At 42.0% G+C, this 16,336-nt stretch overlaps 1 protein-coding gene across 2 annotated transcripts in view; it reads left to right on the top strand.

Annotated features, from left to right (window-relative positions):
- MCTP1 (multiple C2 and transmembrane domain containing 1) overlaps nucleotides 1–16,336 on the top strand; it is a 170,493-nt gene that overhangs the window by 14,386 nt on the left and 139,771 nt on the right. The window contains exon 1 of one of the 2 annotated variants that reach the window (XM_033163776.1): nucleotides 4,850–4,876. The exons of the other annotated variant lie outside the window; for it this stretch is intronic. Coding sequence (XP_033019667.1) covers nucleotides 4,865–4,876 — 12 coding nt within the window. The 5' untranslated portion in view covers nucleotides 4,850–4,864. Of the gene's footprint in view, nucleotides 1–4,849; nucleotides 4,877–16,336 lie in introns of those variants that run through there. 2 annotated transcript variants of the gene reach the window in all.

Here is a 16,336-nt window from a genome sequence, read left to right as displayed (position 1 = left end):
CTTTATTACAGGTTTGCTCAGTAGGAATAGATTTACAGGGGACCTTATGATTCTTCACAGTGCAACGCTTAATAGCGCTCTGCATTGAATTCTACACAGGAGACCCTGGGGCTTTTTTTACTTTGAAATTTGTCTTCACAGCTGAATAAATAGCTATAGAGGTGGCAATTGTATTGTACCAGCCCAGCACTGCAGGGTGTGATTTCTTGTGAAAGAGAGCAAATGCAGTTAGTATAACCACAATGTTTTGGTATTTATGTGTGTCTGTATTTGCAAGGAATATATTTTGGGAATAGAATTTCAATTGGGGGGAAAATACAAAGGGAAGCTAACAGTTGGCCCTTAACCAAACTAAAATCCCAAGGTGCCCTCTGTAGTTGACTAGCCATATGGCAGTTTGCTTTCGCGACTGCAGAAGCTGTCAAGCAGCCTGCACATAACGTACACATGGAATTGCAGCGAAGATGACAAATGAGGGACTTGTTCCCATCATGTTTGTGCCTTTGCCACAGGAAAGTTTAAAAGAAATAAAAGTGCTATCTTCTCACGTTTAGTCTCCTAAAATACAAAGTCTGCTGAATAAATTCTGTTTCCAGTGCTGGAGCTTAAGGCAGTGCAAAAATATACCGTATGGACCTTTCAATGCACATTAGATTCCTGGATATAGAGAGAGCATAAGGAATACAATGAGTAGGGGAAACACAGCAGTGTGTTCTGATGTGTAGTTAAGTTACTGTGTGTCTGGTGCTGTTTTGTTTTGAATATGAATTATGGAATTGAAGTAAACAGTCTCCTGCCCCTCCACTTCTTCTGCCACAGATATTTCCTGCATTTTTGTGTTTGTGTGCAGCTAGCTACGTTTCTAGGGATGCTGTGTCAGAAGGGAAATAGGGGAGACTCGAGGCGCTTCCAGATGGCCCAATCTGCCAGCTATATAGACTCATGTTCCAGTTTTCAAGTGAGGAGGGGGAGCAGAGTGTATGGAAGCACATTACCTTCCCCTTCTTTCTGCACTGTGCTAATTAGAGGTTTATAACTAGTGCCAAGATTAAGGTGGGGGAAATGGGGGGAACTTATCAAAAGGAGCTTCCCTGAATAGAGCTTCACCATTTCCTTCTTGCCCAAACTCATGGAGAGCTGTAAATGGGATAAAGGAGATGGGGTTTGGCAGCTTTTCCCTGCCCCCCTCTTACGTTTACATGTAATTAAATGAATACCTAAACAGAGCTCTGCAAAGGCCCAGGGGCGTACCCAGGATCAAAACTGGGGGGGGGGGCGCAAGCCATGGTTGTTCAGGTTGTGACATTTCAGCACGGAAAAGGTGAATGGAACCAAAATTTTAAGAAAATTATATATAATTATAGCAGTGCTTTATTACAGTAGTTATTGCAATGATTTGCTTGATTTTTTTTAATTTTTATTCTAGTTACATGTCTTATACTAATATCATTTTTCTTGGGTTTGAAGAAAACTTGTTCAAAACTTTTGTTTCAATCCAGACCCCATCCACATCCATTATTTAAAAAAATAAAGAAAAAACACACAGATTACCTGAAACAGCTAGCAGCAGGCTCGGGCATGGGCGGCTGCTGCAAATGGCGCTGAGCCAGCTCCGCCCAGCCCTCTTCCTGCTCTCAGCCATGCAGAGCTGCATCCCCCATATGTTGTTGGACTCCAGCTCCCATCATCCCTAATCACTGGCCACACTGGCTGGGGCTGATGGAAGTTGGTTTTTTTTGCGCCCTAGGCGAGACCACCTTCTGGCACCCCCCCCCATCGTTCTGCATACTTCGCGCATGCGCAGGAGCACTCCATTGCGTCATGTGCACGCACAGAAGCAGTACTCTACTTACAGACTTTTCGGGGTGCAAACAGCACCCCGGAATGGATTGTGTCCGTAAGTAGAGGTACCACTGTATTTAAAATATTTATGCACCTGCCCTTACATTCAAAATTCCCAAGACAGTTTATAAGAACTAATACAAATTACTTTAAAAACTGTAATAGGCAGTACTGAAAATGACCTATGTGCAGGGGGTTAGGCAGAGGTTAATAAAGCCTGGGGAGATAAAAAGGTCTTTAGAAGGAAAAGGATGGATGAGTAAAAGCTTATTTATTTGGCACATAGAGCATTGCCATACTCAACTGTGAAATAAGCAGTGATGCTCCTTCCCTGCCTGCTCCACAGAGCTGTGAGTGCCGTGCAGCCTGCCCTGTGCCCACTAGGCCAACCTGTTGCAGCGATGGACTCTGTTTTGTTAGCAGTGAAGTTTCATCTGCCAGTCTGGTGGGCCTCTGTAGTGTGGTCTAGTGGTTAGAGGATCAAGATGAGCAGTGTTCAAAGCCACTCATAGACCCAGTCTCTTAGCCTAACCCAGGGGTCAGCAAACCTTTTCAGCAACAAACTGTCCCTCAGACCTTGTGGGGGGCCAGACTATATTTTGGAAAAAAAAATCAACTAATTCCTATGCCCCACAAATAACCCAGAGTTGCATTTTAAATAAAAACACACATTCTACTCATGTAAAAACAACAAGCAGACCCCCCAAATAACATAGAGATGCATTTTAAATAAAAGGACACATTCTACTCATGTAAAAACACGCTGATTCCCGGACCGTCCGTGGGCCAGATTTAAAGGCGATTGGGCCAGATCCAGCCCCTGGGCCTTAGTTTGCCTACCCATGGCCTAACCTTTTCTATAGGCCTGTTGCACAGATAATTGGGGAAAGAGAAATGTATGGGGGGAAATGAGATAGAAACCTAACAAATTACTAAATGCATAGGATGGGAAGGGTGAACTCTCATCCTTGGCCTCAGGCAGCAAAATGTCCTGCACTAGCCCTCAGGGGAACAGTTCAGCTGGTAGAGTAGGAGACTTTCAATCTCAGGCTTGTGGGCTTGAGCCCCATGCTGGATAAAAGATTTCTTCGTTGCAGGGGGGTACTTGGACCAACTCTACAATTCCATGAAATGCACAAGCCCCATTGATTGTCACCACCACCCCAGTTTTCACCAAAGAAAGCTTCCTTACTGCTTTCAGAAAGCAGTAGCCAAGGGAAGTGTCATTGACTGGGTCCCCTCTCTGGGTCTCTGCCTGGGGGCCAAGGGGAAGGGAAAAGGGAATGAAGGGGCAGCAGACGACAGGCTGAAGACAATAAAAGGCAAGAAAGCGACGAAGGAATGAGGGGAGGGGAGAAAAGAAAAGTTGAGTGAGGAAAATGGCAATGGCGCAAGAAAGGAGGTAAAGTATGAAGGGTGGAGTGGAGAAGGCTGAAGGATATCTGGGGCTGGGGTGGAAGAAATGGAAAGGATGCAAAGAGAAGCAGGAAAGGAGGAAGGGAAAGGGACAGAAAGCGAACGAGAATCAGGAGGAGGCTGAAGGAGACCGGCAGCGCGAAAGGAAGGGAATATGAGGAGCGAGGGGAGAGGAAAAGGGCGAGAAGGGGAAGGGGCGAAGGCACGCAGGCACCCGATGGAGGGGCAACGGCGAGAGAGAGACGGCCTGGCGGGGAGGGAGGGAGGCTGAGGGAGGCGCGAGAGGGAAGAGCGAAGCCTGACGCAGCGGCGGCAGCACAGTGAGCAGAGCCGCCGCAGCCCGCCGCTGTGCGCACGCGACAGGCACTCCTCCTTCGCTTTCGGGTCAGGAGCTGCCTTGGGCAAGGGGGGAACTCATGTGGCGGGAACAGCAGCCTCCTCCTTCTCCACTGCCTCCCCTTCTTCTCCACTCCTCTCCTCCCGCCTAAATGGACGCGCCGGGCAGCCCGGGCTGCGGCTCCTCTTGCCCAGCGCCAATCATTTTTGCTTCAGGGGGGGGGAGCAGCTGGCTTCTGGGGGGGGCAGATGCCCCCGCCTGCCCCCCCCCTGGGTACACCCATGCAAAGGCCCTTGTCAGTTTCAAGTCATATATTTAGTTGGGACAAGAGACAAGGCCTTCTCTATGGCCACACCCAAACTTTGCAGCTTCATGTCTAAGGAGGTTCCTCTTACCATCTCCTTATTGGCCTTTCACCACAGTCTCAAGACTTTAACATTTAATACTTTCTTGGTCCTTTAGATACTACTATAATTATGCAGTCTTTTTAGGACTTTCATTTTTGTTTTTCACTCCAGCTTATTATTATTATTATTATTATTATTTATTAAACTTCTGGCTTTTATCTGTCTTTCCCTGTATATTGATGCTTTCAGCTCTCAACACATTGCAACCATTGTGAATTAAAGCATTGTTCCTCCTGACCTCCATATCTCTTTTGATTGATCTATTTATATTGCCCATATCACGGTTCTGACTACAGAAGAAAGCATCAAAATTATGAATTTAAAGTGTTTCCCCCTCCTATCGGTATATGAATTTAAATTTCCTAGTCTGGGGATTCTCTGTTTTCAGTGGCTGTAATAAATAAATAAGAAAGTTGCTCAATGGGAGCAATTGGACTGTAGGGCCTAATCTAAAAAGAAGTTTTGTGCATTTGGAAAGCAAGAACTCTGTGAACAATTGGTTTTGACTGTTTCTGCTGTAGCAGTTCCTGTTGCTGAAAAGACAAAACCACATTGTGAAAATTACTGTGGCAGAGGAAGCTGTGTTCGCATACCTTCACTTCCCCTTTTTTGCATATGTATATTGCTACTATTGTGTTGCACATCTGTAATCTTGTTCCTTCTGTGATCATCTTTTCTGCAGTATTTTTTGTTTCCGTTAAGATATTTGGATGTGGCTGTTGCGTTCTAAAGGCATTGACACTAATCTTTCCAAACACTGATGCTGGAACTTTGCCCTCAACTTTTAGCCTTTGCTATTTCCGTTCTGTTCTCAGTGTTTATTTACTGCTGAAGTCCTAGACGCCGAGTGGAAGTGTAGAACATGCATGCTCTGGTAAGTGGGTCATCCTTTCTTAGTAGTTGCACTAAGCTTTAATAATTCACACTCTTAATGGCATTTGCTCCTCACTCTAATAACATTAAGTGGATTACTTGAAAGTGTGTTAAGCGTCAACACAAATGTTAACTGGTTGGAAGAGTATGTATGAGTTAACTGGTTGGAAGAGTATGTATGAATCAAAATGGATATGATTTTTGTGGGGTATTCAACTATAAAAGAAATCATGGCAGCAGTGGTTCATGTTTTGATAGTTCTCCTCTAAAATAACATCTTATATTAATGTAGGCAATGAAAATAATGTACCTAACAGTATCTTAAGTATGAGAAATTTGTTATCTGTCAACACTGGTGCAGGTGCATACTGACCTCCTGAACTAATTTGTGAACCAGAACACCATTATCCTTCAGAATTCACACTTCTTCATTTTTTGTTATACTATTCTTGGTTCAAAAATGTAGGAAAATGCACAATATCTATTTTAGGTCAAAATATTTTTTAAATGATTACAATGAGAGAAAATATGTGTTTTATTATAAAATGCTATTTAAAATGGCTTAAATAATGTTTCTGTTAAAAAAACAACCTCAGACTTAATTTAGAAACAGGAACAAGGCAACCAAATTATAAATGAAACTTACAAATGAACATGCAAATTTGATATAGGCGGGAAATAGTCTGATCTGTTCACTCCTAGTGAAATGCTTGGGACCTCCTTTCAATGCAGGATGTCCAGGTCTTGCTTCTGTCCTGTTAAGCTTTATCCTTTCCAAAACTCTGGCAATTTTGAACAGAAAAAAGCCTCAATGTTTTTCACTCAAATATTGAGCACAACTATGCTTCTGAACTTTTGTAGTGAACTTACTACACCTCTGTGTTTTATGTCACAATAATGAAAAGTGCACACAAAGTCACAGAGAGGGTAAACTATCCCTTGTGGGTTTAAAAATGAAAAACAAGCAAACTTGGAAGCCTCGTTGCACAAAATCCCTCTACTTATTTGCCTGTAATGTGGCAGCTCTCATCCCTTCAGAAAGGATTACTACTCGTTGTTGTTGTTGTCATGTATAATAATATAATAATAATAATAAATTTTTATTTATACCCCGCCCTTCCCCGCCAAACCGGTTTCAGGGTGGCTAACACCAATACAATCACAACAAACACATAAAACAATTCATTAAAATAGAGATTAAAATACAATTTAAAATTAAATCTAAACTGCAGCCTCATTTTTAAGTAGCCCACCAATCACACCAAAAGAACGAAACATCAGGGTTAAACTGAAACCAACCCAAAGGCTAGGTGGAACAGCTCCGTCTTGCAGGCCCTGCAGAAAGATGCCAAATCCCGCAGGGCCCTGGTCTCTTGTGCCAGACTGTTCCACCAAGTCGGGGCCAGTACTGAGAAGGCCCTGGCCCTAGTTGAAGCCAACCTAGCATCCTTGTGGCTCGGGACCTCTAACAAATTATTATTTGAGGACCTTAAGGTCCTACCCGGGACATACCAGGAAGGGCAGTCCCTTAGGTATGAGGGTCCTAAGCCGCATAGGGCTTTAAAGGTCAAAACCAGCACCTTAAACCCGACCCTGTACTCCACCGGGAGCCAGTGCAGCTGGTAAAGCACTGGATGAATGTGGTCCCGCGGCAAAGACCCCGTGAGGAGCCTCGCCACGGCATTCTGCACCCGCTGGAGTTTCTGGGTGAGCTTCAGGGGCAGCCCCGCGTAGAGCGAGTTACAATAATCAAGTGTGGAGGTGACCGTCACATGGATCACTGTGGCCAGATCAGGGCGAGAGAGGTATGGGGCCAACTGCCTAATACGCCGGAGATGGAAAAATGCCACCTTTACTGTGGCTGTAACCTGCGCCTCCATAGAAAGTGAGGCGTCAAAGGTTACACCCAAACTCCTGACAGAAGGCGCTGGCACTAATTGCACCCCCGCAACAGATGGGAGTTGGCCCCCCGAGCCCATGTCGTCTCGACCCAGCCAGAGGACCTCTAAAGGTAAAGGTACCCCTGACTTAGGTCCAGTCCATAGCTGTCAACTTTCCCTTTTTTTGCGGGAAATTCCCTTATTCCAGGGCTGTTTGCCATTGCAAAAAAAGGGAAAGTTGACAGCTATGTCCATTTCCCAATGCAAAAAAAGGAAGGTTGACAGCTCTGGTCTAGTCATGGACGACTCTGGGGTTGCTGCGCTCATCTCGCTTTACTGGCTGAGGGAGCCGGCGTACAGCTTCCGGGTCATGTGGAGCGGTACCTATTTATCTACTTGCACTTTGACATGCTTTTGAACTGCTAGGTTGGCAGGAGCAGGGACCGAGCAACAGGAGCTCACCCCATCGCGGGGATTCGAACCACTGACCTTCTGATCGGCAAGCCCTAGGCTCTGTGGTTTAGACCACAGCGCCACCTACAAACAACAAATAAACAAGACATATAAATAAAACATTTTAAACACAAGAAAATATGAAAATAGTCACATTAGTGCAGCTAATAATTTCAAGGCTGCCAGGAACAGAATAGTACAGTATATTGAATGCCTGGGTGAACATGAATGTTTTTAAATTCCTCCTGAATGCTGTTAATGGCATAATAAAAATGTCATCCCATCCTGCAAAAATAAATGTGGTTTTCAGATTGCAGGCATTGGAGAAGGCCTGTGAAATCAATGGAGTTGTGTGTGTTCCCTCCTGTGGACACTCATTCTTTGGGATATGGTTCTCTGTAAACTAATATAAATTACAGAATGCAAACATTAAATCAACTGTTAAAGAGTTCCAAACTCTGGGTGCTTAAAAGGGTTATCTACCAGTATTAAGGGTGAATTAGCCTCTCAAGGCTGTATAATTGGCCTGAATCTTTATTCATCACCCGCCTTGAACTGCAACTACTTACCTATTGGTCAGATAGGAATCTGTCTCCAGACTCTTGTCTCAGAAGTACTTGTGGTTCTTGTGGTTGCATAGACAAAATGTTTGCTCAAATGGTCTTTCTGCTTTAAAGTTCCAATACTTTGCTTTTTCAGAGTGAGTCCCAAATATCTGGATAGTGTTTTTATCTTCCTCTGGTAGTGCATGATGTGAAGGGCAGCAAATGAAATTAGGCCAAATTTCATTGACTGGCAGCTGGCAAGATAGTGGTTGGCATGGCTGTAGGGCCATGATCAGTTCATCATTCAACTACTCAATGCTGGTGGAATAGAATCCACTGGGTTGGACTGAGACAAACCCATTCCATGGGAATCAGCCCATGGTGAACCTTGTTGTGGCGCAAGCCAAGCTGGCAAGGTCTTACTGGGCAACTGGGGTGAGAATTTCAGCCAGGCAGAGACCCCAACCCGAGCTTGGAGGTTCCATGGTCAATTCCCCCTCAGGCTCCTTAAGGGCTCCCCTTTTACTATGTTGATCCAGCCCAATGCTATTTTTCCCCCTATACAAAGTCTTTCACCTAACAAAGAAATCCATAATTTTTACTGAGGGAAAGGTGGGGGGGAAAACCCAATCACAGGCCAGTCAGGTTGGGAGAGAAAAATCATTTCCGGCCCTGTCAACCAGCTATCCAAATTGCACGGTGAAGGCTCTAACCTGAGGGTGGGCAGGTGAGAATCCCGTGGGACAAAATGTCCTTGAACTCCAGAATGGGGAAGTCTTGTAAAGGCTTCTGCCTCCTCCGTCTCCCATTGTGACCCATAGTATTCTCCTGCAGGCCCAAGCAGAGATCATGGTGTAGGCCAATCTGTTCCTATTTGCTTCTCATTGGCCCACATACCACTGGGCAGAGGGGGCCAGGGACCTAATTGGCCTGGAATGAGGCTAAAACCCTTATGGTACACTCCTAATAATAAAAGCATGGTGTAGTGATTAGAGTTGAGCTAGAACTGGGGAGCCCTAGGTCTCTATGTAAGCATGTAGCTCAGATGACCTTTTGGGTGGCCTCTCTGTCTCAGCCTAAGCTCGCAATGACCCTGAGCAGAATAAATAGCAAGTGGGAGAACCATTTAAGGCACCTCAAGTTTTCCCCAGAGAAACTGTGGGATATAAAGGTTTCACTGTGGTGCTAGAGAGGGTAGTTCTATTCCAGCTAATCACTAGGTTTACATTTCCTCGAACTGGCAAAGAGATGATGGAAAGCTAATGACTATTGGAGATAGACAAGTTTTGAAAGGATTTTGGATGGCATTAGCTTGAAATGTCAAACCTTTTTGAAGTTCATTGATCCATGTGACATTTTGTTTTGGTCTTCCTTAGATGATGTATTGCAGTAAAAATGTACTGCAGAAATAGACAGATTTTTATTGGACGGAAAATGATCGAGAGAATCGGTGTGTCTAAAGCGGACTTTAAGATTGGAAGGCAGCAAAATGATTACAATAGCAACATTTTAAGCAGTAGGGAGAAAATAAGGAAGTTCAAGGCAAATGTGGTTGTAGGAAACATTTAGATGTATACAAGTACTGTACATCTTTTGCCACACCTGAGAGGAAAACACCTCAAGCCATCTAGTATTTACTGATTTGTGGTCGTTTGTGTCTTTAGTGCTATCTTTGCTTATCAAACAAAATTTTTCTTAGCTAGTTCATACTTTTTGTCTTAACAACAACAACAACAACAACAACAACAACAAATGCATAACCATTCTTTCTGCTCTATAAGTATTTCCAAGGCAAGTCACATCTCTCTCTCCTCTCTGAGTTTTTCCAGAAATTTTGTGAAGGTATGTGTTTCTGTTTTCAATTGACAGTCCTTCAAAGTCTGCTTGGTTACCTTTTAATATTGACAGAACTTTTGAACCTGTAGTCTAGTCATTGCAGAAAGGGATTAGTGGTCCTGTGTTCACAGCACAGTATTCTGTAGAAGTAAACATGTTTTGTGTTACATTTTTGTGTACTTTAGTCTGCCTAACTAGTGTTGCAGATTAGTAATAAAGTGGGTACTTAAAAGTGCGTGAAAAGAAACTGTTCTAGATTTCTAATTACAGTATTTGAACTCTTGCATTGCTCTTGCAGTAGGTGCTCCTAGACAGTTTAATATTATATCTCAATACGATAACTCCTTGAGGTCTGTCCTGCTGAGTATTCCAGTTTTGTGTGACATCCACTAAATACAAAATTTTTGTGCCAGATTTGATTTATTATTAGAGCGTACTTAAGTAACGGCAATGGATTTCTGCAGGATAAAGGTGCATGCCAGTACTGGCACGGATTGTTTTAAATTATGTTTAATGTTTTAATGCTGTAATCTGCCCTGGGAACTTAAAGTAAAGGGTGGGTAATAAATAAAAATAAAAATAATACTGAGTTCACTTGTCATGGCTATTCAGTAAATTACAATTCGTGTTAGTGTGTATTTAATTGCATTTAGAGCTCGCCTTTCCTCTAAAGAGCCCAACGTAGTGCACAGAGCCCCCCCCCATTTTATCCTCACAACAACCCTGTGAGGTAGGTTAGGCTGAGAATGAGTGACTGACCCAAGATCACCCAGTGAGCTTCATGGCTGAGTGGGGGATTTGAACCCTGGTCTCCCAGGTCCTAGACTAACACTTAAAGTATGATCAGAAAATATATTAAATTTATCGGATTAAGAGGCAATGAAATATCTATAAAGCAAGATGCCAATTAATCATTTTTAAAAGGTCACTTTTTGCATGTGGTTTTTTCCTGCATAAGATGCTTCTGATTTGAAAACTGGCATGTGCTAAGGCTGCAGGTGTATATCTACAGGTGAAACTCAAAAAATTAGAATATCGTGGAAAAGTCCATTTATGTAAGCAATTGTTTTCATTAGCTACTGGAGTTTAATATATGAGAGAGACTCATGACATGCAAAGCGAGATATGTCAAGCCTTTGCTTGTTATAATTGTGATGATTATGGCATGCAGCTGATGAAAACCCCAAAGTTGAAATTGTTAATTTGGTGTTCTCATCAGCTGTACGCCATAATCATCACAATTATAACAAATAAAGGCTTGACATATCTCACTTTGCATGTCATGAGTCTATCTCATATATTCATTTAACCTTTTAAGTTGAATTACTGAAAGAAATGAACCTTTCCACAATATTCAATTTTTTTTCGAGTTTCACCTGTATTTCTATATATTAGAAGCAGGGTACCAGCTACCTGTGGCTTTGTTCCCTGCTCCTCTCAAGTAGCAGATTACAGTGGTACCTTGGTTTATGAACTTAATCCGTTCTGGAAGTCTGTTCTTAAACCAAAGCGTTCTTAAACCAAGACGTGCTTTCCCATAGCAGCAGGGGACTAAATTTACAAATGGAACACACTCAACAGGAAGTGAAACATGTTCTTATTCCAAGGCAAAGTTCACAAACCAAAACACCTACTTCTGGATTTGCAGCGTTCTTAATCCAAGTTGTTCATAAACTAAGCTGTTCTTAAACCAAGGTACCACTGTATCTGTTTGTCTTCTGCTAGATTTTTTTTTTATTGGCGAAGCTGGAATTTTAAGGCCAAACTAGAGGCAATAACTTGTCTTTGCATTTGGCATCCAGGTTTTAATGCAGATAAGCTGGAAGGCTGAGAAAAACCCCTCTTCTGTTCTATAAAAATGCCCCTCTGTTCTCTGTGCTATTTGATATTCTTACAATAGAAAATCAACTGGGGAGGGGAGGAGATTTCCCCTAGGACACAGCAGGGAGGAAATGGCTATATTTCCCCTTTGCATTTAAGAAAATTCTGATAATCATCAGGTCCTCCCTATGATTCAGTTCCACAAGAAACACACACAAACATGCACATTAATTGCAAAGGCACAGCTAATGTTATATCAGCTTTGGCTCTTAGAAAGCAGACCTCACTTTGGTGACTTTGTGCACATAAGTTAAGGAGCTTCAGTATAGCTGGTTTTCTCTTGGGCTCCTTGATAGGAGTATGTGCTGTAGCTCATGCTGCATTTTTTTTAGCAGTTCGTTGCTATTTCTGCATACATCTGTGGTCCTATGTTCTATATGGGGTACAGTTGTTAAAAGTGTGAGAAGGGCTGAGCCAAGTGATGGCTGGAATGTGAAGGTTGTGTTTGCATGAGAGAAGCAACATGTAAGCAGGAGCTATTGTTATAAGTGATGAGGACAAAGGAAGGGGCAAAAGATTAGAAAGTTGCTATGCCTTGTGTTTAAGACAGAAGAAGCCAGTAGAAGGAAGCATTGTCATATGGGCATATCTGCCCTTTCACTTGTAAGTGTATAAATACTCAAACATGTTTGGGGTGCCACCCCTCAGCTACTTGCTGGTTGTGGTTGTGTCGCACAGGCCTTGCAATGCTTAAATAAATGTCCTGTTTGGCTGACAATTTGATTCTGTTGGCCATTCCAGGCAGCCCAGTTGAACCCCGATATTTCACTAACAGCTGTATTATATCCCTGAACATCTGAGAATGCTGAGCTCATCTAGAAGATAAAATATTGCTACAATAACTTAAGATCATATTTAAAATCTACTACAGAATCTTTGGCATGCACAGACAAAAAACTAGTTTCTTGCTAGCTGTCTTTGCTTTATCTTGATGCAATTTGCACCTGATTCCTTAACATTTTTAATATCCTGACCTACAGGCTTAAGTGTAGTCTCCACATGCTTTATTGTGATATGCTCTGATTTATTAATGGGTTTTGAAGAAATGCATTTTTAAAAAAGCATTCACACTTTTTAAAAAGTTAAGAGATTTTCATACTTAGATATTTTGTGCATGCTTAACAGAACAGTAAGTCCTCTAATTTAAGAACAAACTTAATTTAAACACTGATGGATGTCTTGGTGGCAAATTGTTAATCATACTTAGTTGTCCTCAGCTGCAAATCACCATGCTATTCTTATTCATTTAACTTCAGCATTTGTTTTCCTTTCAGTAGATTCTATTTTTAACAAAGAAAACAATACTACTGAGTAAAGAAAACAATTTTGAGATTTGTATTTTGCAGTTGTCACAAATGAACAAATTGCTTAGAAACTTTGTATATAGTTAATCCTTGACGAACATTCTGTGATTACACAAAGTAATTAGTCATCTTCTAAAATAACCCAGGGCTGGAAACTCATGAATTTAGTAGCATGTCATTTGAATGTCTTTGGTCACAGTTCTGTAACTTAATATTTTGATTAGTCATTTGCAGCAAATACATAAAAATTGAGATGCAGACATTAAGAAATGCCAAGCAAACTAGCTTAAAGATGGCCAGTCTCCTAATGGTAAAACTAGGCATGCTTTGAGAGCCTATCTTGAATATAAAATGGAACATAGGTATTCTGAATAAATAATAACATAATTAGTAATTGTGTGAATAGCTTTTAAACAGAAAATATAAAGTATGATTATCAGGGCAGATAATAACTTTGGTTAGTACTAAATTCAATGTGCAAGGGACCTGAATGTCCTGAAATAATTCTTGCTACTTATACCATTGCCTAACTACAAAGTGATTTTCCTCCATTCTTTGTGAATACTACATTGTATTCCCTCTTGAGCCAAGCAAATTGTACCCTTGCATTATGATAGTCTATCCCTGGATATTTTAAATCGGAGGGCAGAAGACCGAAAGCAGGTCCATCAAATGGGGACCCACAATCACATGTTGTAGAATATTTTGTTGATTACTACTGCCCATTCCTGTTGGTGAAAAATAAAGCATTATACAGTATTGGGGAGACCACAAATGGTGAGAAATAAACCTACTCACCATTGCAGGTGCTGAGTGGCCTTGGCACCACTAGCAGAAACTTGACTGGTTGCTGGAGGTGGTGGCTATCTCTTCTTCCAGTATTGAACATTTCTCAGAGGACCAGGGTTCCCTCTTACCTTAATGTCCAAGCAGGAGCCAAGTTTGGGCAGGATGAAGGTGGGATTTGAGGGACAATATAAAGCACTGAAGACTAGATTGTACAAAGGTGAGGTGCAAGTATTGTACCGTTTGTAAAATTGCATTTGTACAAATAGCTTCAATAAATAGCTTATGCTGGGGGGAAAAATCTGAGCTTCTGTGGCCTATCCACTGGTAACCTTCCAGTTCGATGACTGCAATGCACTGTACATGGGCTGCCTTTGAGAATAGTCCAGAAACTTCAGCTGGTGCAGAATATGGCAGCTAAGCTGTTAACAGGAGCTATGCGCTCTGATTGCATTTTGCTATTCCTTGCCCATCTGCATTGGCTGCTGATTCTTTTCTGGGCCCAATTCAGGGTGCTATATTAACCCTATAAAGCCCTGCCTGACCTGAGCCCAAGTACCTCGCAGAACATCTCTTTCGCGTATGCATCTACCCAGGCCTTAAGGTTGCTGTAAGAGACTGTCCTCCATGTGCCAGTGCCTTCTGAGGTGTGAAAGCTGGCAACAGGAGAGAATGCCTTCTCAGTAATGGCCCCCCATCTGTGTAACATTCTCTCCAAAGAAACTTGTATTGGTGCTCATCTAATGTCATTTCAGTGTCAGCAAAGATTTTTCTCATTTCTCTTAAGGAGTGCTTTGGAACATTAATTTTTAAAAAGAAATTATTGCATAGAATGTTACGTTGTACTGATCAGCTATATGATTATGCTGTTCTGTTAGGTTCTGTAATAAGTTGTACATTACCTAGAGGGTGTAGCAATAGGTAACTTCTAAATTTAAGAAAAAGTAACTTTAGGTTCACTTATCAAAGTACATGTATACTGTGTATACATCGTAGACATACCCCTATATTCTGATGTACCCAAGGTGTCTGGGATTTGGAACCCCTACTCAGGAAGCAGAATTTTGGGTTTTGTCTCCAATATACTTTGTCAGTTGGATCCTATTTTTATCATAGGCTCGCTGGTCTAAACTGACTAGACTTTTTCTTCAAATGGAAGTTCTGAGCCATTAAATGGAAGCACAGAGATGGGGCTTTCTTACAATCTAAGAGACTGGTCTCAGATTTCCATAAATATATGAGGCTTCTTCTTGCTTCCTTTGACTCCTCAGAACCACCCCAAAATACTACATGATTAAAGCTTCTAACTTGATAAACTAGGATAGCATTATAAAATTGATGATCACTGTTTATCTGTTAGTTTACCAAACACTAACTGTTTTGGCTGGCCATAAACAAGATTCTAGTGGAGGCTGTTTACATGTAAAGAAGAAGAAGAAAGGCTCTTGCATGTATCCTTCATCATTAGAATTCAATATGCAAAAGTAGTTCTCAGGGGGCCAAATTGAGATTGGGGAGTGGCTGGGGCTATTGCAAGACACCTTGCAGTAGGCTACTTCCAACACTTCAGCACAGCTTGCTCATGGCTGGACCTGATACCTGCATGCTGTCCCACTAAAAACACACTTCGCAATGCTGGAGTAACGGGAGAGTGGCAATAGTGGCACCTGCATACATTATAGGAGTAGAACAACACATGCACACTTGCTGGAATGCATTGCCTGGCTACCTCTATCTATCCACTTGCCCAGGGGCCTTTCCCAGTGCTGTTGCCAGTGTTGAATGAGAGAATGTGACTAGGCCAAGAGGACAAGGCAGGCTAGGCCAGTGACAAGCACAGACTCAGGCAGGTGAGAATGTCCTGAGGGCTTGGGAGAATAGCTCAGGGACTCCCCATGCTTCCCACAGGCATTAGTTCCAATTCTGTCTAATGATAGGACTGGCTCTGTGAGCACACAAAACCTGCCTTATGGCAAGAGATATCGGTGACTAATCCCTTCAACAGGTAATTTCCACAGTTAAAGCTGCACTGCTGTGTTGGATTTCTGCTGGGTGTGATCAATGCAACCTGTTCCTGCCAACTGCAATTGAGAACGTTGGGCATGTATAAACCATGTTGTATGTTCAGGAACATTTGCCATTGTAATGTTGAACCATCAGGCAGGGTAATATTTACATCTTAGGAAAATAACATGTGTTTTTCCATCACATATAACATATGTCAACCAAACAGGTATTCTTCCTCCCTTAACTCTACAGACTGGATTGTTGTCCTTCCATTTTCCCACACAGTTAGGTTTTTTCATGTTCTTTTGTTCTGATGTATCAGCAACTTTTAAACAAATGATCAACTCGTTCTGAGTTATAGATATGTTGTTGTTTTTTCCTGATTGTAAAACATTTTGGACTTTCAGAAAGAGAATGCATCCCTTTATTCCAGTAGGAGGTATAGGCTAAGTAACTTGAAAGAGCTAAGCCGGGTTGTACACCTGTGCTATTTTTTGATGACTATTTGCATTAACTGCAAGAAAAACATGCAAAGTATTGCAAATCTTCCTTGTTGACAGCACAGTAAGTTTCATGTTCTGCAATCTAAGGCTACTTCATGTAATTTGACAAGATAAACACTTAACACACTCCTCATTTTGTGTTTCCTACACAGTTTGTCCATCTGTTGATTTTATCAATATATGGTAGTCTTACTATATCTACTTGGTGTTGGGTTTTTTTAAATCTGTAGATGTTATCAGTAATCTTTTAGGATTATTTCATGTAA

The sequence above is a fragment of the Lacerta agilis genome, chromosome 11 (assembly GCF_009819535.1).
Source record: "Lacerta agilis isolate rLacAgi1 chromosome 11, rLacAgi1.pri, whole genome shotgun sequence".
Lineage (NCBI taxonomy): Eukaryota > Metazoa > Chordata > Lepidosauria > Squamata > Lacertidae > Lacerta > Lacerta agilis.
Note: the sequence above shows the minus strand (reverse complement) of the source record. Positions and strands in the feature narration are given on the sequence as shown.